This window comes from Phoenix dactylifera, chromosome 18 (assembly GCF_009389715.1).
Source record: "Phoenix dactylifera cultivar Barhee BC4 chromosome 18, palm_55x_up_171113_PBpolish2nd_filt_p, whole genome shotgun sequence".
NCBI classification, from domain to species: Eukaryota; Viridiplantae; Streptophyta; class Magnoliopsida; order Arecales; family Arecaceae; genus Phoenix; species Phoenix dactylifera.
The window spans coordinates 3541831-3562455 of NC_052409.1; the positions used below are offsets into that span (position 1 = coordinate 3541831).

Here is a 20625-nt window from a genome sequence, read left to right on the forward strand (position 1 = left end):
AAGAACCAATAAATATCTAAGCTTTTAGTGGCTTGTTACTGTGGTGTCTCCAACACAAAGTGCTTCTCAGGAATCATGATGGATAACTCGAGGCTATCTTCAATGTGGCATCACATCAAAATGCTAAAATCTAAGACCCATTAGCCTATTTTATGTAGAAATAGGCAGATCCAGATGTATTTTAACCAAGTTTTCCAATAGGCCTTGTCAAATGACAAGTTGGCTCACAAGTCTTCCCATTGATGGTCCCAACTACACTATGACCAGTTCTTCTTACATTTAAGAGGCACCACTAAAAATCCAGGCATGTAGATGGATATATAAGCACCATAAAAGTTTTTAACCTATCTGATATGCCATCATTAATTTTTAACAATTACAAACAAAAAATTATATATTTTTTATATATAGTAGTTCATAATTGTCATAATTTCGCTCTATTTCAAAGATCGAGATTTTTTTCCGCTGGTCTGAGATCATATGCATATCAGCAGATCAACATATTGTTCGAAAAACAAAAAAAACCCACAATTCATTTGGCTTCCAGTACTGCTTCCCTTCATGCAGATAATTTTTCAGAAAATAATGACATCCAATACATATCCCCAGATATGGACATAGGACTTGCCTTACGTCAACAGAAGAAATTTAGCAGAACAATGCAGTTTTCTTCCTGTAGCCACGTCAGGATCCATATCTGATGAGATGGATAATGTTGTAAATACTAAGCAACATGATGCTGCTATTTATATCAGAAATTTTTGTTTACATAGTTTAAAAAAAAATAAAACTATATTCCTTTTGTTCTTATTCATGTAAGGCAAAGACGCAAAGTTTGGGTAAGATTTAATATTTCGTTTATGTCAAGTCAAGATCTAATACATCCAAAGAAGTAGGTTTGATATAACTTAATATGTTATTATTTTTTCCCATCCACCGCCCAATACTCTCTTGTGGCTGCTAATAAGAAGTTTAACAAAGACATTTAGGATTATGACTCATGGGGGAAATTCACAAATGATGTGCAATCTTATCTTAAATGTTGTCTGTCTCGACTTTGCTATGTAGATATTCTCTACATGTACATGTCACACTGGGGACCCATCTAACTGCTCCTGCTTCTATGAACTCCCATGCAATCGTCACATCCAATGGTGCATGGCATGACATATTGGGATTGACTTTCTAAGAAGAAAAAAAAGAACATCAGCTAGAGACAAGAATTACCTTACTAGTTAGAAAGAGACACCTACCAAGTGTGCAAAATTATGAAATGGAGCCACAACATGTCGAAGCTATCGTTGCAATGCGCAAGCTAAGATTTATTGCAATTATTTACAAAAATGTGAGAAAGGTAGATGGACTTGTCTATGAGATAGAAATTTGATATAGTGTTTATCTTATTATAATGTAAACAAACTCTAGACGTGCGTAGTGTGGCAGGAGCAGCCTACATTCCATCCTCTAGATTTCCTATACCTTATGCACATTTGATTTTTTGACAATATTATAACAGAAAGTCACCTTCTTAAATAAATTTTTAAAAAAAATGGCATCAACTCTGCCTCCCATTCTAGTAGAAATAAACATTGTCCTATGCTCGGTAGGTAGGGAAGCCACACCCAAGGGTAGGATGGAAAAGATGGTCGAAGGTAGTATTATCAATTGTATGGCGTGCAATGTGATGCATGAGATATGTCATGTATCTCATCCATCACGAGGAACCCAATCGTTTAAGGGTGAGTTTGATCTGGTTCGAAATTGGAATTAGAATCGAAATGGATTGGAACGAGAGTCAGAAGGAGATTTTAATATTAAGAAAGATTTGAAATTGAATTTTTTCTGAAATTGGAATGAGAACGGAACTCCTTCCAACCAAATATGTTTTAATTTTTTTTATTGGTGCTGTATTACAATGGTCCAAAGAGTGCTGGATTGAATCTAGTTCCTGCAAAAAAGATTGACATGAGCTATTTGGGCTCTGCATGCTCTAAAGAGGTTGAGGGTTTTGGTGTCGTAGAAGCAAGTGTAAGGCAGTACGTTCCACTTATGCTGTTATATCGTACTTTTTGGGGTACCAAGTGTACTGAAGTTTTTTTTCCTGTATTTGATCAAGTCAAACTCCATCATCATTATTATCATGAAGTGATGAAACCTGGTAGCTAATTGTCAAGCACCTTGGTTAGCTTGGAAAAAGGTGGAGAGGAAATGAAGTTGTTTGCCAGGTTTGACTTTTGGATTCGGGTTCCTAACCTGCCCCATGTCGTTTAATTAAAAGCGTTGATCAGAATGCAGAATTCAGTTACCGTATATCTTCCCGGGCCTACTTGCAGATGGAGAGCCCTCCTCCATATATCTATCAAAAATAGAAGCTTTAAGCATTGTTGAGTAATCATACACTCAAGTTTGGTTGCAAATTTCAAGTGTTAAACATGATACAAGTGTAGCAACACCCATACGAGAGAAACAAGAAATATAATTAGCCGGTATGACACTTTGATATCTTGAAATGTACATCGAAATATTTTTTCTGAAAAGCTGATGCTTGAGTATGTAATATTTGAAAATGTGGTTTTTGCATATTTTGTTGATTATGGAAAAGTGACATATTTTAAAGTCGTTTATGTTTGGTTGAGCGTCTATTTTTTTGAAAAAACTGTATAAAATATGCGTTACGCTCTTAATTCTATTTCTCTATAGATTTTTTTTTTCATAAAATGTAGGAATCTTATGTCCGTAGAAAAGCTATTTTTTTTCATTTTTTTTTGTTGAAAATTCCAACCAAATATAAAATATTTCTTTATTTTTTCGTTGATTACACTTGCCTTCTCAAACCAAACGAGTCCAAAAGATAATAAGAAACACAACCATATTCCATTATGAGGAAATGGACCATTTCAATCCGGTGACTACAACTCATGGGGCATTTCATGAGTTGATTACTAAAATATTTATATATTTAATAGTATTTTTATTTTTGATAGTGCGGATAGTATGCATGCTAGCTCTAACAATGAGGCTTAATTTCTGGACTTTTATGCAGGATGCGAAATGGGAAAGGAAATGGTCGTTGGTTGCCTAGACCAGGTCTTGCTTTAGTTGTCCTTAACTAATTTTCCATCTTAATTGTCCTTGATCTATGGTGTGGTCCATGATGGATACATAGCGGTAGTAAGCTAATGATCACCAATCTCAAAGGTTCATGGTGGTAGTAAGGGATGATCACCACTGTCACAGTCTTATTGTTGCAGGCGAAAACTAGCATCTCAAAGCCTACCCTAGCTGATTCTTTCACACGAAAAAAACGATTCAAAGCAGAACTTTGAGATCTCAAAGCACTTCAAACTTCATCATTCATCCATTGGCATAGATTTCAAAACAAACATCTAATGATCAAATGGCGGCTTTGCGCTACAATTATTGTCAAACTGAAAGAACGATAACTTACATAACTCTCAAAACCAGCATCCTTCTGTGCCACCTCCATTTCTTGAGGTAAAAAAAGGTGTATATAACACCCTAGGAAAAATTGAAATATGTTATGATTCACAATTAAGTTTTTTTACCATTTTTTAGTGTGATTTAGGAAAAAAATATCTATAACAACACCAATAATCCTCTCATCCCACGTAAAACTAGAATATGGAAAACTCCCCCCATTTGTCCCTACCCTTCTAGATTAATTGAATCCTTTTCCAACCATTTATACTAATACTAACCCATTTTAGATGTGTTTATAAGCGTTTTTAGGTAGGATTTTTTACATGGATACCCTTCTAAATATCAAATTCTGTATAAATATCCTTCCAAAATTGATATTTGCATGTATACCCTCGTAAAACTTTATTATTGTACAAATGCCCGTAATATAACAGTTGTTCTAATGATTTTAAAAATATATATTTATATTAATTAAAATAAAATAAAATTTTAAAATTATGCTATTGCTCCTATCTTCTTTTCGATCTATTTGTGTGTCTATCTATTAAGAGTATTTTAGTTATTTTAATTTGAAACTATTAATTTTTTAACGTCGTTAGATAACATCAATGGATACGACAAAACAAGTATTTGACGAAGATATATATGTAAATTGAAGGATATTCATGTAAAATTTGATATTTAAAAAAATATTCATGTAAAAAACTCTTTTAGGTATGTGAAGCGCCAGTCTTCCTAAATTAGGGGAGCGTGCTAGTTACACCCTGCTTCCGTTGGAAGAGAAAGAACATTGCTACGTGACCGGGTCCCATCAAACAAAGGCATCCGGCGGTAACCACCGGGCCCCATCGCCAGTCTGCCCCTTACTTTCCGTGGCTCCTACCGCAGTCCCCCACTTATTCTGGAAGAATCCGGTGCACCAGAAGACGCTTTTACCAAAGTATCAACGAGGAAACACAAAGACACCGAAGCAATTGACTTGCAAGACTAAAGACTCAAGCAGGGCCCACCAAAGTAAGACGTGGGTTCCGTTTTAATTCGGTCTTTTTAAAGCCTCACGTTCGAAGATTCTTTTTGTGGCAACCGTTCGGCGGTTAATCCGGCGGGCGGGGCGGTGGACGTGGAGGCGAGCCCGGAAAGGGCGGGACGGCCGTCCAATCCGCGATGGACGACCCACAGGAGCCAGGTAGCGGTTCGCTGAACCCGGCCGCCCTGGACCATCCAGCTTCGGGAACCACCGCGCACGACATGGAAAGGGCACGCGTCGGAACAATATTCGCAGAAGGCACGTGTAAAGGGCATCTGGACCGGTTGCGGTACTCGGAGATGGAGTCGCCGGTTTTTCCGACTCCCCTTTTTGGTTGCTTCCTTTCTCAAGTAAAACCCGGGTAGGACGGTTTTTCCACTCACGAAAGTCTGCTCTTCTTTTTTTCTTCCCTTCGGCCTTCCTTCTTCGCCTCTGTTTTCCTTCCTCCTTTGCTCATTTCGCCTTTTATTTTCCATTAATTTTTAAATTTCCTATACCTGCCCTTCAAATCTCTCTTCCAATTCTTCACTAATTCGATAACATAATTCTATATATTAAATTTTTCTTCTCGTTTGGCAACGGATTTACTCCTCGGTTTCTTATAATTATTTAAATACCTGTTCAGCATTCAAATTTCCTTTTTGAATTCATTTCGTTCTGTGCGATTAATTATCTTTTATTGTACCATGCCCACACCTTATCTTCTTTATCTTTTTAGCTTAATTTTTCTTAGATTTTAGTCTCCTTTTCCTACCCATTTGCTCAATTTTTCTTTGTTGAACAAGGACATAATGAGATTATCGATATGTTTTCCCCAGAGCTTTCTTGAACTATGCGCTTGTTTGGATTTCTTCTTTATGCGCTTGTTTTGCAAGGAAAGTTTCAAGAAAAAGGAAGAAAGGGGCAGATCAGTTAGTACAAGGCATTGGAAAACATAACAGGTCTTCGAATTCCACTCCTCATATAATTGGTAATTGCCTACACCTCCTTTCCAAATTCTTGCAGCTGTATTCTAGATTTCCTGGTGCAAAGGCAATTTATAGGGAATTGGTTTGTATTTTGGTCAGTTATTCTCCACATTTCATTTATCCTGGAAGGCTTTTTAATTTCAAGAAAATTTTCGTTTATTTAATTTTAATGTTTCCGAAATTTGCAGAGAAATGGTATTAATTGTTTTATGCTTGACTAAAGCAGAGTTTATCTGATTAGGGTTCTGAAAACTTTGAATAGTTTGAGCCTCCATTTGTCCCATTAAAGAACAAAATAGAGGGGGGGAAGAAGGTAGTGACCTGGTGGTATTAATCTTAACCCACCAATCGACAGAATTTTCAGGAATTGTCACTAAAGTTACCAAAGGCTGAGCTTATTATCTGGCCACAATCTCCTTGTAATCAAACAATGAGTGTTGTACACAGTAAAGATCCTTCAAATTGCAACCCACTATTTTCTCACAAAGAAAAAAGAAAAGAAAAGGAAAAGATTCATTCAATTATATTGTGGAAAGCAGTGAGTTTTTGATACATTATAGTCTTGCACCATTATCTGCTCAGATGATGCAACAAGCAAGTGCTTAATGATCATCTTCTCCTTTATATCGGAGTAGTATTCATCTGGCTAGCATTTTTTTTTTCCAGTTGATCAGTATCCACAATAGATGTTATGATATGCTTCTATTTACAGAGATATTTCTTTTCAAAATCTTTATGGAAATATTGGTGACGGTATACTTTTCTGTGCATGAATGGGCCTGGAAATACGTATTTCAGTGCATGGTACTGGTCACGAAAATTGGAAATTGATGGTTATAGGATTTTCTTCAAAAAAAAATTTTCTTTCATTTCCAAAATAAAATAAGAAGTGAATGGCTATTGGCGGATTATATGAATTATTCTTTAGCAGTAATGAGGAAGTGCTCAGCTTTTGGAAGAGCAGCACTGGGCAGGCAGAGGAAATATCAGAAAGAGAAAGGTACAAAGGAAGAATATGGGGAAAGGAAAGAAGAAACTCATGGGAATCCTATGTAGGAGGGGACTTTACAGACTCACAAGCACACAAGGCATGAAAGGGAGGTGGACGTATGTGGCTTTTAGAAAAGGAGAGAAAAAAGTGCTTAAAAAATACTCACAACCGACGTCTGTCCCATGAACAAAGATCCCAGTGATTTGCATGCAGAGACCTTCAGATGTATTACATATAGAGACATCTTTTGGAAGAAGGTCCATTGGAAGTAGGATTCAATCTCAGAAGTTTTTAATAAATATAGTAGAGCTTGAATGGGAAAGTTAGGGATAGAAATAATTGCGACTTTTTTTGGAGTCACTTCATGAGGGATTTTAGTGATTACCAAATCTTAAAAGGTGTTCACTTTCTTGAATTATAGGGCTGTTATTTTGAATGATAGCATGCAAAAACTAGACCTGCTCACATTCTTTGGTAGAAAGGGCATGCAAATTTGCCAGTTTTAGCATGTGCTAGTGCCTCCTTCCATATGGAGTTATTTGACATATATGTTTTCCTCACTACTTTCTTAACCTATCTTACTTCTACATATATGTATGTATGTATGTATGTATGTATATATGTATGCATGTATGTATGTATGTGTGTCTGTCTGTCTGTATGTATGTATGTGTGTGTGTGTATGTATGTATGTATGTCTGTGTGTCTGTATGTGTGTGTGTGTACATATATCTATCTATCTATCTATCTATCTATCTATCTATCTATATCTATATCTATATCTATCTATCTATATACACACACACAAAAAATATATACACATACAAACAAACATACATACATACATACATCCATACATACATACATCTCTCTCTCTCTCTCTCTCTCTCTCTCTCTCTCTCTATATATATATATATATATATATATATATATATATATGTTCGCACCATTGTTTTTTTTTAACTGATCTTAACCATCATTTATTCATTTTTGTAACTGTTCTTACTTGACATATATGTTTACATCATCATTGACTCATTATTATAATTGGTCTTGTTAGGTGAGAGAGTGACAAATGTACATGATTGTAGTCTTCAAACATGTTGTTTCACCTGTGCATATCAGTAAGCTTTGGACTAGCATTAATGATACATAACCATGAGATGACACTGCATGACCAATGCAAATGTATCATGATTTCTTGACTCAAAACATTTTGCTAACGAAAGCTGGATGGGGATGACTCTTATCCCAATTGTCACTCAAATATTGGGGATACTATTTCAATCTAAGCTCGTGAGTAGAGTTTATGATGGTGGTTTTTATTACCATGGCTAGCAAATAAAAACTGCTGATAGAGAGTTATGGCCTCCTACATGGACCTTAGGGATGTTTTAGGGCAATCTTTCCGATATGGACATGATTGGTTCGAAAATATGAGTTACGAATGGCGTATGTAGGGATTGAGTTTCGAGATGTTTTAATCCTGACACTGATCTCTTTCTTCCTTCACGGGCTCTTCCAAGCACCCTAGTTTATAATGGAGGCAGTAGAAGATTGCTAATTTCATTAGGAAATGTTGTTTCGAAATTTTTTTTGAAGTTACAATTTATTTCTTTTGAATATTTATGAATGCAGAAATAATTAGTGCAAAACTTTTTCTTAAGGAATCACTTGGAGTTGTGACTGCATGGTGTCAATGAGATTGAAAAGTCTCCACAGCTAGGTTGGATGGTTAAATGAAAAGAGAATCTAACAAAGACTTTCATGGCCTACCAAAATCCTCTACACTACTTGTAGGATTTTTCCTTCAACTAGGGCTGCAAATGATCCATTGCCGGTTAATATATGGAACAATGGGGAGTGATTACATCTGTTTGAGGGTATTTTTCCGTGAACTCTCTAAGCTATGTTAGTAATACGCTTGGTGAAAATGAATAAACATGTAATGAAAAACTACAACATTTGTTGAGTGATTTTATTGAGTGTATATATCTAAGGTACACTATCAGCCTTTGTCCTACAGATGGATGAAGCAATGCAAAACCACCATATTTGTTTACTGTAGTTTGGAAAGTATCTAGATATGCTAGCGACTTTTATAGTGCTACTAAAAAAGAATAACTAGAATTGAATTGCCACATCTAGTTAGGGTTTGTTTCACTTGCATAAATTCATTAGGAATAAAACTTTAACTTGCATATGTTCCTCATCTCTTTACTCCTCTTTGACGAAGTAAAACTATTCAACGATTTGACACCTCCATCTAAGTAGTTAACTTTATATAAACATAGTTAAGTACCACCAACTAACTTTTCCGCTAACCTAACAAAATTGCCCTTGTTTGCAATGTTATTCAAGTACGAAAAAAAGTTCTAATCCAAATAATCAAACTTTATCCAAATTATTCAAATTTCTTTGTGACTAAATAGGGTTTTTTAGTGAAATGTCTAAGATATGATAATAGCATTCCATATGGTGTAAATAAATGAAGTAAAAGGAAATTGTCACATTCATTGAATAGTTTTATTGAGTTCATATATCTGAAATATACTAGCAACCTCTTAGGATGAAAGGATATTGGGAACCACCATATTTGCTGATTATTTTTTTCTGAGTGGAAAATATTAAAGATATCCTAGCCATCTGTACATTGCTAATGAATGAATAAGCAATGGTGAATTGCCACATCTACTTAGTTTTTGTTTATTTCTAGCATAACTTTATTCAACGATTCGACCATTTCCTAAGAAACAATTTTAACTCAATGAAGAATAAGTATCGGTAGGTGCTTCTTAAGCTAACTTGAAACTCCAAAATTGTTCTTCTTTATTGCTTTGTTATTTGAGCAACGAGAAAATCATATTACTAATCTAAATTCGTAAAGTTTATTTAGATTTGTTTGTGAAATAAACATAGTTTTTTAGTAAAATGTCCGAGAATGTTAACAATTTGTATGGTGCAAATGAATAAAGAAGAAACGAAATAATGGCAAATTTGCTTTGTGGTTATATTGAGTGTGTATGCCTAAATATTGATAAATGAGTATACAAGCTGCCTTAACCTTACTCAGATGCTCACCCTTGCTCCTCGACATTCATCACTTTTCTGGTTATTTATGGGCAACCACTAGTGATTTCCCGTAGGAACTTAGAGATGGACTGTTTTTTGGCATTGCCGGATGTATTTACACTCGTTATATATGTGTTGTAAGTCCATCTACCTCTCCAATATGAGGAAACCACCATATACATCCACTAATTTCTAAGTGAAAGATATCTAGGATCTTCTAGAGATATGTACATTGCAAATAAAGGATGAAGCACTAGATAATTGCCACATCTATTTTAGGATATACTTTACTCCTGCATAACTTTAATAGAAATAAAATTTTAATTGACATAAATTCTTTTTTATTTTCCTCTTTTGCAGGATAAATATTATTCAGTAATTTGACTTCATAGAGTTTTCACTTGATTAAAAACAAATATAAGTACCAACAACTAATCTAAAATTTCAAAATTACTCTTCTAAATTGATGCAATATATATCCAAGCATGAAAAAATTATTTTGAGAAGCTAAATAAGTTAACTGCACTCAGGTTAATGATATTTTTGGAGTATACTGCTAACTTTAATTTAATTGACACTCTAAACCCATGGCCTACCGCAGGATATGATGCATGCATGTATACTGGCTAAAATGATAGACGTGAAATAGACTGCGGCGTCCCACAATAGAAATCAACGAAATCTTGACCCCTTGGCGTACCTGCAAGTGGATGGAGCGGGGCACGCACGCGCGCAGTCACTCGAGAGCGCGTGCGAATGCGAGCAACCCGGCGAACAGATACGGAGGACGCGGACAGAACGCGAGAGCCTCTCGTTTCCTCTCACTCTCATCCTCGGGAATCGTCGCGTACGGCGGATGGAAGAGGACGCGCGTCGCATGGGCATTGACCACACGCACGTGTGGTGGAGGGAATTGGGAACGTTTCTCGCACGGACGAATCTCTTTCGGTTACGGCACCGGACGTCGCCGGTTCCCGCGGTTCCTGCGTCCGGTTTTTGTTAGTTTTCTACATATATTTAAAGCCCTGGGTGGGCCTCGCTCTTATCGTACTTCTCTTTATATCTCTCCTTCCTCTCCCCCGCTCTCCTTTTCTCTCTGTGGTGACTGTTTTCTTTTTTTTCTTTCTTTTTTTTGATGATAAAGCTGTGGTGGCTGTTTTCTTCGCTTGCTTTTGGTTTTGGTTTTATTGCAGTCTCCCTAGATTTTTTTTTTGTCTCTGTAGATCTACTGTTGTATTGTTTTTTTCACTAGTTCTATATATGGTTATCATTTGATTACAGCAAACGAGGTTAGATCCAGGTTTCTTTTTTCAGTTGTTTTCGATCTATTACCTTTCATTTTCTTGTCTTATGTTGCTGTTGTTTCTTCTCGCATATGTTTTCTTTTGCTTAATTTTGATGATGATTAGTGTGTGGATTTCGATATTATGGGCTTCTGTCTTTGTGATCTTATGATTTTTTGGTGAGTTTTTTTTTTTTTGGATTTAGTTATCTGTCTGTGTTAGCCACCTTATTTCAACAATTCTTGTTTGCATGTGAGGTATTATGAAGGAGTGATCACAAGATTCTCAGCATGTTTTCCACGCTTTTTCGAACGGTGAACTCATTTAGGTTTCAGCTCTTATTCCGTCTTTCCCGGAAAAGAAAAAAAAAAGCATGGGAAAGAAGATTAGGGATGAAACATACTTACCGTTGACTGTTCAACAAAGCCGCTGGAAAAGATGACAAATCTTTTCGAGAATTCCACATTAGCTTCTACTTCAGGAAGTAGTGAGTTCGTGGTCCCCCCCCCCCCCCCCCCTCTCTCCAAACAATTATTTAGAGAATCATTGGAGGTCATACCAATATTAAGGGCATGTCTTCGGCTTTTGTGAGAATTTCAATCTAGCTTCGAGATCAAGTATTAGTGATATCTCCATTCCTCTCCCTGCAATTCAACAATTTTTGGCTTTGTGTGAAGAATGATGGAGGAGATGATGACAAGTGGCTTTCCTGAATTTCTTGAACTGTGAAGAACTTGGTTTCAGGAAGTCGTTGGAAGGAATTGCAGATTGTTTCATGTATTTCAACCTACCATCCATCTTCGGTATTGCTGATATTTGAATTACTTTCCCTTTCTCTCTCTCTTTTTTTTTTTTTTTTCTTGATGAAGAGGGAGGCAAAGCCACCCAGCTTTTATTAGAAAAATGAAATTTACAAAAGCTATTTATAAAAAATTTGCAAGGAAGAAAAATATAAAAAAGCAATAAAAAAACTTTTACAAAAGGTAGTGGTCTGTTAAACTATTCAACAAGCTTTACAATCTTATAGGTACTTTCCAAAAGAATTACTTTCCCTCTCTCTAGTAAGAATTTTCGCTTATATGTGAAGAATGATGGAGGAGATAATAACAAGATTATGGATATGTCTTCCACAGATTTTATTGAACCGTGAACTTGTTTGGATTTGTGATGAAAGAACAATACTGTTGATAGCTCAATAAAGTCGTTGGAAGACATGCATGACAGATCTTTATTAGAACTGCAATCTAGCTTCCATATCAGGTATTATTGATACCTGAATTACTTTTTCTAGTTCACAACTTTCACGTACGTGAAGAATAATGGAGGAGATGATAACAAGATTATGGATATGTCCTCCACAGGCTTTCTTGAACTGTGAACTCTTTTGGGTTTATTAAGAGAGAACCACACTGTTGATAGTTCAAGAAAGTCTCTGGAAGACATGACAGATCTTTATGATGACAATTTCAATCTATAAGGTACGGTCATCTCTCTCTCTCTCCCTTGGGCCTTGCGCCACCCCCCCCCCCCCCCGGGGCAACACACATATTAGAGTTCATGGAATTTATGAATTTATGTTTTATTTTATTATCTGTCGAGTCTGAAAGATTTCGGTTTTACATTGCCTGCTGTGGAGTGATATTATGTCATTTCTTTACTCTGATCTGAATTGTGTCCCCAAAGCAAGACTCAACATGCTGGTTTGAAATAGATTGATTTTAATTTTGATTGCCTGCTCGGAAGTGATCTTCCATCTTCTTCTTTTGTTTACTTCAATCTAAATTATATGTTCTCAGATCAAGATCTGACAAGTTCTTTTAAATAAATATACACTGATTGATTTTAGTTGCAAATTACCTACTCTTGAGTGTTTTTCTAGCTGCTTTTGTTTTCCTCAAATCTGAATTATGTGTTCCAGATCAGGATTTGACATGCTTTCGTGAAATTTATCAAGTATGAAGGATTTTAACTGTAAATTACCTAGTTTAAAGCGGTCTTCTACCTTTCTAATTCGTTTCCTATGATATATTACCTTTGTATGGATCTGGAATTTACATACACTTGATCCTCTCTGTCTTTTTTTCTTTCTTTGTTCTTTTTTGAGAACCTTCTATATATTTCCTTTTGGTTTTGTTCAGTCTAAATTAGCTGTATCCAGACCAGGAATTAGTATGCTCTTTTAAACAATTCCAGATTTAGCGATCAGTGTTTATTATTCTTTTCTACTTTCTTTTTGCTGTGAACCTTCTATATTTCTTTTTTGTTTTGTTCAATCTAAATTAGCTGTGTCCGGACCAGGTATTAGTGTTCTCACTAAAATAATTCCAGATTTACCGATCAGTATCATTTCTTTCGAGTTTTAGACAAGACAAATGGAAATGGAATATAAAAATTGATTTTTTTTTGGTGAAAATAATTGAATTGTTCAAGCATCAAGTGGTTTTTGGTTTTGTGAAGGCTGAGAATTCACAGGACTTCTCCCTCACAATTGATATGTACTGCTTCTTGTTGGTGGATTGCTGTTGTTTCTGCTGTTTTTTATTGTTCCTGCCGCATTAGTAAATCATTAATCTTACAATTTTATATTTAAACTATGGAATTTTTCCAACTTTTTTACTTTCTGCATTTCTTTTGCCCTGCAGGTCTTCAGCTCTAACCAACTTGCTCTCGCGACACTGAAATTTCCTTATTTTTGAGGAATTTCCATATTCATTGGTATGTTTGGTTTAAATGGAGGTTTCATTTTGTAGCATTGTTGTTAGCTGCTTAACTATTTGTTGGAGATCGAATGAGTAGAATTGAGGTGCTTTTGAGCCTAGGAATAAGCTTTTCTGTGCAAGGAAGTGGGTTTATGGAATACGTTTACATTGTTATAGTTTCCTTCTCTTTTTTCCCCCTCTCCTTTGACTACGGAAACAGGCTTAGTGATAAATATTTTGTGGGAAGTGCTCAACTTTTGGTTCTCTGATAGCCGCTGCAGGTACAGCCAGAAAACTAAAAGGCGAGAGAAAGGGGAAGAATGTGAGATAAAGAGGAGAAGTACACATGAGAATCATCTCTAAAGAGGGAGACTTTCAGGGCTCAGAAGCACAGACATGCAGATTGGATGGTTTATGACATGAGAGAGACCTCGACCCGGCCGGTGAAGCCTCTCATTCTAAATTTTGATATGTTACAAAAATTTGGCAATCCTTTGGCCATACTTTTTTTTTTCGTTTTTTTTTTCCTTGCATTATTTGATCAAACAAGGGTGTCCTTTATGTTCATTTGGGGAACTCTTCTTAGAACTGTGCTCCATTGCAAACATCATATTGCTGGCAGAAGTAAACCCTAGTAAAGTAGTGCTCTCTCAATGGTTATTTGAAAGTTTACCAGTCTTACAGGCCAACATGGATGGATCTCCAACCTCAAATCCTTGATGAGACCCCTACAGAACAAACTAGATCCTGGAGGGATTGGAAGCAGACTTGGATCCAGTTTAGACTTGATGGAAGGGATATCCATCAACACTTCACTGATGAAATGTAATGTATCATAAGAAACAGCCAGTGAAAGAGGGATTTAGGACTCCTTAAGCACACCAAAAGCAGAACCAAAAGAGAAAGCAAGTTAAAAAATAATGACATCACTTCTATTAGGAGTTTCTGCACCAAAATCTGATTCCAATGGAATTGCTGAGTGCAGTCTTAAGATCTTATTTGTGAAACTATACTCCATCCTCTGAAAGGAAAGGAGCTTGTTTATGGTAGTGCTGAAAATCTATTAGGAGATTAAGGGGACACATACCAGTATTTATTTTTGTAAAGTTATTTGGTTGATTTGATATCATAATCTGAGAGCTATATGAAATTTAAATTTATTCTGAAATTGTTCTCCCTAATCCACCGTATCTCCCATGAAAGGTGTGCAGTAATACTTAAAGGCTGCCCACAAAGCTTAGCTGGTATACAGATGGAGTAAATACTAGTATAACTCTGCTTCGCTGCTTTACCCTCTACTCCATTTACTGTCAAATCTACAAAATCTGATTATATTTCTCTACCACTTTGCTGTCCTTCAACTATGGAAACTAAGATAACTTTTCAATGTAGGTACGACCAATTCGTACTCCCGAACTCTTCGTCGACGGGCACTGGCCCTCATCTATATAAGTTTTTTTCGGGTGAACTCTCCAGGTAAGTACTCTCAAGCCCGTTTGCAGTGCCACTCTGACAACACCTTCATTGTTTCTTGAGAGTCCGTTTGAGTTAGGCATCGGATGGTTCCTTGCTAGACACTCTTCGGCAAGAGGACTTTCTTGTCTTTGTTGTTTCACGCCAATTCTAGCTATGGAGTAAAGGTTCGAGCATAGTCTCCTCCTTCCAATACTATCTCAGGAGCAACCAACACTGTAGCCATTGTCATCCGAGCATGGCGGCCATCACATTTTGGAGATATATCACAATCTTTAGCCGATCTTTATGGCTTAAGCAACTGATCATCCGAGCACTTCAATAGCCCAGCTATCTCGGCACCTCAATTAGGCCAATTCCCAACGGCAACGCTTATGTTCTGCTTTCAAATGATGCTTTTTATTTTTTTTTGACTTTAGCGTTTGAAACTAGTCATGTAAATTTAATAAAGTGAGAAAATGATTGCTAATGGGCTTTTCTATGTGGGTTCTCTTCTATCATTCGGTCATTATCAGGCGCCGAATGTTTATTCTTATAATCTACTTTTACGATGGATCCCAACTGCGCAGCAAAACCACCCGTAGAGAAAACCCGCCCGGTTCGTTTTCCTGGACCAAATATATTTACATACAAGTTCCTTGGCCAATCTTAAATATATTTACATGCAAGTTCGAAAAGGTACACGGAAATGAAATCATAGTGTATTACTTTTTGATGCTGCATGCAATGTTTTCTTTGATTTATTTACGACTGCACTATACCCCGACCTTCTTTTTTTTTTTTGAGAGTGAAAATTTGTAGATACCCATGATTTATGAATTATGACCATCCCGAACTGCTGTATATAGTGATTTTTTATTTCATATTCTTTTCAACAGAGTATTAATGGTGAACTCATCCACTAAAAGAAACAACCTCGTAAACTTTTACCATGTTATAGCAGGGGAAGAGTTCTGGAGCATGGCTAAGATACAGTGACTAAACAGCCTCTTATTTAGCAGTGCAAGTCTTTTCTGAAAGGTGTCCGTTTAGACCCCTTTTGTTTCTTAATTTTAAATCTTCATTCCACGTAGAAAATAAAATTGGAAACAGAGAAGGGAGGAGTAGGCTGAGAGGGAAATCAAGTTCGGGCTGCCTTGAAACAAATTTTCGGACTGATGAATGTATGATGCCCAGCGATCGTTTAGATTGGAAAGAAACAAGCGAAAAAGAAGCCTAGGTACGAAACAGAGCATGAGACGGGGAGAAAGGAGAGACCCTCCCGACCCACCCCATTCCCTGTCTCTGTGTTATAAAAGAGGAGATCCAGTCAAGGAATGGGTTGAGGTACACAAAGTGCTATTCCATTAGAAAGATTAATTCCACACATCCTACCAAACAACGAGACAGGTTATCCCTGTTTGCATTGCTCTGGCTAAGCAGTGAGCTCTGTTCTTGCAGATCGGCTTGATCGGTCCTACGATGATTATCATCTGAGGAAACCTTGGGATGTGGCTAGCTTCGATTGAGTCTTTAGGTAAGCTTTGGTTGTGCTTGCTTTCAGTTGAGGCTTGTATATCCGATGAGGGTAAATGATTGTTTGATGGGCTTGTTTGGATTGTTGTGGTGGAGCAGCGTATTCTGTTCCTACAATTTGTGAGCTTGTGATAAGCCATGTAGGTCCGGAAGAGCACCAAAGCAGAATCTCAAGTATGAGGAAGGAAGATTAGGCGTAAGAACAGAGCAGGCGTGAACGTTGAACCCATGCATGCTTGAACGTAGGAATCGGAGCAGCTAAGCAGCAATTCCAAATGGCTATGAGAGGCTTTACCACGTCAACTAGTCGTTTGAGTAGTTTTAGGCATTTGTTTTTGTATTCTATTTTACAGTAGAGTTGACTTCTATTATTTTCTTAGCCGTTGTATCAGAACTTCTATTTTCGGATGTATATCCGAATAGTTGGTTAAAGTTAATGTATTAATAAGTTCTGGACATGAATAAACGTTATTTTACTTTTAACTTTTTTTGGATGTATTCATGGTCGAATAGTGTGAATCATCCGTCTTAGCCAAAAAAATAAAAAATAAAATAAATAAAAGATGGGAGAGGGAAGGGAAGAGATTTTGTCGCTTCTACATGAGATGTTTCTATATCGATGCAAAAAGTTTAGAGCTACATTTTTACATAGCAGGTTCTACCATTTTCTCGAAACATAATTTTGAAAAATTAATAAGTTATCAAAAAAAAGATATGATAGACATGCAATGGGATTTCTTGATGCAAGGAGACAAAGCTGCTCCATCACCTCTTTTTTTTTTTTGTTGAAAACGGCAATTCATATAGCTCTAATGTGAGTACATCCTACCAAATCAGAAGAAAGCAAAAAATACAAATGGAACGAAAGTTTTACTGTGGATGTCCCGTGGAACTCCCTGGAATGCTGTGCAATATAGGAGGCGATCCAGTCTGCTGCCCTATTCGTCTTTCGGAAAACGTGTAATGCCTGAAACTCATCCATCTCCATAGCCAATCTGCAGGTCTCACGAATAAGTGGGTGACTATCTTCATATCTGTCCGCATTTCGAATTCAACCTATAACTATAGAGGAATCCCCCTGTCCATCACCTTTAGCTTCATACGTGTTTAGGCAGTACCTATCCAAGAAAAAAAGAGGTAAGATCATTTTGTCTCTATCCTATGATGTAACTCTAAAGAGAGAGGCTCTAACACTCCTCCTTTTATCTAAGTTGATTTAAATAATATAAAAAAAAGATTACAGAAGTACATTTAACTAATCATCACTAATGGTCCATCTATACTTATGTCTCAAAGTCAATGCTACGCTGAAATGGTGTGAAGCATCCATCTTAGCAAAATAATAATAACAATAAAATAAATAAAAAATAGGAAAGGGAGAAGGAAAGAAATTTTGTCGGTTCTATATCAGATATTTCGATATTGATGCAAAAAGTTTAGAGCTTTTCATAAGAGGTTCTATCATTTTTTTCAAAATATAATTTTAAAAAATTAATAAATTATCAAAAAAAAAGATATGGTAGACATGCAATGAGATATGACCACGTAAGAAAACAAAGCTGCTCCACCATCCTCTGCCGTATACGTGTTTATGAAGTATCTATCTAAGGAGAAAAAAATGAAGAAAGGATTAATTTGTCACTATTCTACGATGTAACACCAATACTCCATAGACAAAGAGGATAAGATACTCCTCTTTTAATCATTCTTTCTAATCTATGCTGATTAATAATAATAAAAAAAAGACTACAGAAGTATATTTAACTAATCATCATTAATGGCCCCTCTATATTAACGTCTCAAAGTCTTAGCCTGAACTTCACCTTATAAATTGCGAGGAAAACCGGCTCTCTCTTCCACTCGCCGTTCCAGGCTTCCATCCCTCTCTCTTGGAGACAGAGGACATAGAAGGAAAGATCGAAGTACAGTAGGGACGACGCCATGGACCGGATGAAGCCCAACGCCGCGAACAGCAGCCCCCTCACCCCTCTGGGATTCCTCGAGCGCACCGCCAAAGTCTACGGCGATCAGCCCTCCGTCGTCTACCACGGCACTGTCTTCACCTGGTCCCAGACCCGCCGCCGCTGCCTCCGCCTCGCCTCCTCCCTCTCCTCCCTCGGCATCTCCCGCGGCGACATCGTATGAATCCAATCTCCTCCTCCAGTTCCTATAAAAGATCCAATCCTTCCCCTCATGTCCTTCCAACCTCTGCTAAAATTTCAGACTTTGTGCTAAAAATTCGATCTTTTTTCTTTTTCTTTTCTAGGTCTCGGTGCTGGCGCCTAACGTGCCGGCCATGTACGAGATGCACTTCGGCGTGCCGATGAGCGGCGCCGTCCTTAACACCATCAACCTGCGCCTCGACGCCCGTACCATCTCCGTCCTCCTCCGCCACAGCGGCTCCAAGCTCGTCTTCGTCGATCACCTCTCCCTCCCACTCCTCCGCGACGCCCTCCGTCTCCTCCCCGCATCCCACCGAATCCCCCAAATTATTCCCATCGAAGACCGTTATGATGAGGAAGCCAAAAGCTCCGACCATTCCGCCGCCGCCGGTGGCCTCACCTATGAGAAGTTGATCGAGATGGGCGACTCGGAGTTCGATTGGGTCCGTCCCAAGAGCGAGTGGGATCCCATGGTCCTCAACTACACCTCCGGCACCACCTCCGCCCCTAAGGGCGTCGTCCACTGCCACCGCGGCCTCTTCATCATGACCGTCGACTCCCTGATCGACTGGTCCGTCCCTAAATGCCCCGTCTATCTCTGGACCCTCCCCATGTTCCACGCCAACGGCTGGAGCTTCCCCTGGGGCATCGCCGCCGCCGGCGGCACCAACATCTGCCTCCGCCATTTCGACGCCGCCGCCATCTACGCCGCCCTCGCCGCCCACCACGTCACCCACATGTGCGGCGCCCCCGTCGTTCTCACCATGCTGGCCAACGCGCCGGACTCCGCCAGAAAGCCCCTGCCCGGTCCGGTCCAAATCCTCACAGCCGGCGCGCCGCCGCCGGCGGCGGTGCTCCACCGCGCGGAGGCGCTCGGCTTCTCGGTCAGCCACGGGTACGGGCTCACGGAGACGGCGGGGCTGGTGGTGTCGTGCGCGTGGAAGGGGCAGTGGGACCGGCTGCCGGCGGCGGAGCGTGCCAGGCTCAAGGCGCGACAAGGTGTTCGAACTCTGGGCATGGCCGAGATCGACGTTATCAATGGCGCCACCGGCGAGAGCGTCAAGCGAGACGGCGCCACGATGGGCGAGATAGTCCTCCGCGGCGGGTCCGTGATGCTCGGCTACTTGAAAGACGAGGAAGCGACGAGTCGGGCGGTGCGGCCGGACGGGTGGTTCTACACCGGCGACGTCGGCGTCATGCATGCAGACGGGTACCTGGAGATCAAGGACAGGTCGAAGGACGTGATCATAAGCGGCGGCGAGAATTTGAGCTCGGTGGAGGTGGAGTCGGTGTTGTACGGCCACCCGGCGGTGAACGAGGCGGCGGTGGTGGCGCGGCCGGATGAGTACTGGGGGGAGACGCCGTGCGCGTTTATCAGCATAAAGGAAGGGGTGGCTGCGCCGCCGACGGAGGCGGAGGTGATTGCTTGGTGCCGGGAGAGGATGCCTCGCTACATGGTGCCCAAGACGGTGGTGTTCAAGCCTGAATTGCCGAAGACGTCGACGGGGAAGATTCAGAAGTATGTGTTGAGGGAGGCGGCCAAGGCCATGGGTTCCCTTCGCCCAAGTCGGATGTAGGTGTTATATATTGTTTTTGTTTGTTGTGGGGTTGAATTCACCAGAAGCTTGGAGATTTGAATGATTCAAGAGGTAGAAGTTTTTCTAATGATGTTGATCAGGATGCTTCCAATATACTAGGAAGCTAAACTGATGGCAATATGCAACATTATTAGGTTTTTTAAACTATAATGCTGCGCATGAAGCTACCCCAACAAATTGATTGGTTTTGAGCAAGGGGTCATCTTGGTTGTTCAAGAGTTATTGCATTCCCTGCATATGATTCTGAAGCTAGATAAGCTTACCTGGGAGGCCCTTATGCAAGTTATTATCTGTTTGCACTGTTTTTACCAGGTAGATCAAGTGAACTTGGGCTGGTATCTCACATGGTTTTCATTCTATAATTATTAATGGACAGTATAGTAGATGGACTTGTTC

The 20625-nt window shown here is 38.8% G+C and overlaps 1 protein-coding gene and 1 long non-coding RNA gene across 7 annotated transcripts; both read left to right on the forward strand.

Moving 5' to 3' along the window:
* The first annotated feature begins 4705 nt into the window (after positions 1–4705).
* On the forward strand, positions 4706–15462 carry LOC103722510. Of its 6 annotated transcripts, none has more exons than XR_005506812.1 (5): positions 11289–11585; positions 11916–12260; positions 13425–13924; positions 14874–14957; positions 15056–15462. It is a non-coding gene; the product is annotated as an uncharacterized LOC103722510 (long non-coding RNA). The 6 variants fall into 6 exon arrangements; XR_005506810.1 differs by having other exon boundaries at positions 11916–12042; positions 12144–12260; positions 14874–15462; XR_005506813.1 differs by lacking the exons at positions 11289–11585; positions 11916–12260 and adding exons at positions 4706–5438; positions 10101–10497 and having other exon boundaries at positions 14874–15462.
* Positions 15463–18272: 2810 nt separating this feature from the next.
* Positions 18273–20583, forward strand: LOC103722502 (probable acyl-activating enzyme 5, peroxisomal). The gene is made up of 2 exons (XM_039115418.1): positions 18273–18608; positions 18736–20583. The coding sequence occupies exons 1-2, from the start codon at positions 18411–18413 to the stop codon at positions 20206–20208; spliced, it is 1671 nt and encodes a 556-aa protein (XP_038971346.1). The 5' UTR covers positions 18273–18410; the 3' UTR covers positions 20209–20583.
* Positions 20584–20625: the final 42 nt, after the last annotated feature.

Bases quoted from the DNA above. Each gene is read 5' to 3' on its own strand.
- LOC103722502 (XM_039115418.1), top strand. From the start codon at position 18,411: ATGGACCGGATGAAGCCCAACGCCGCGAACAGCAGCCCCCTCACCCCT. The intron at 18,609-18,735 runs GTATGAATCCAA...TTTCTTTTCTAG, and splicing joins GCATCTCCCGCGGCGACATC to GTCTCGGTGCTGGCGCCTAA.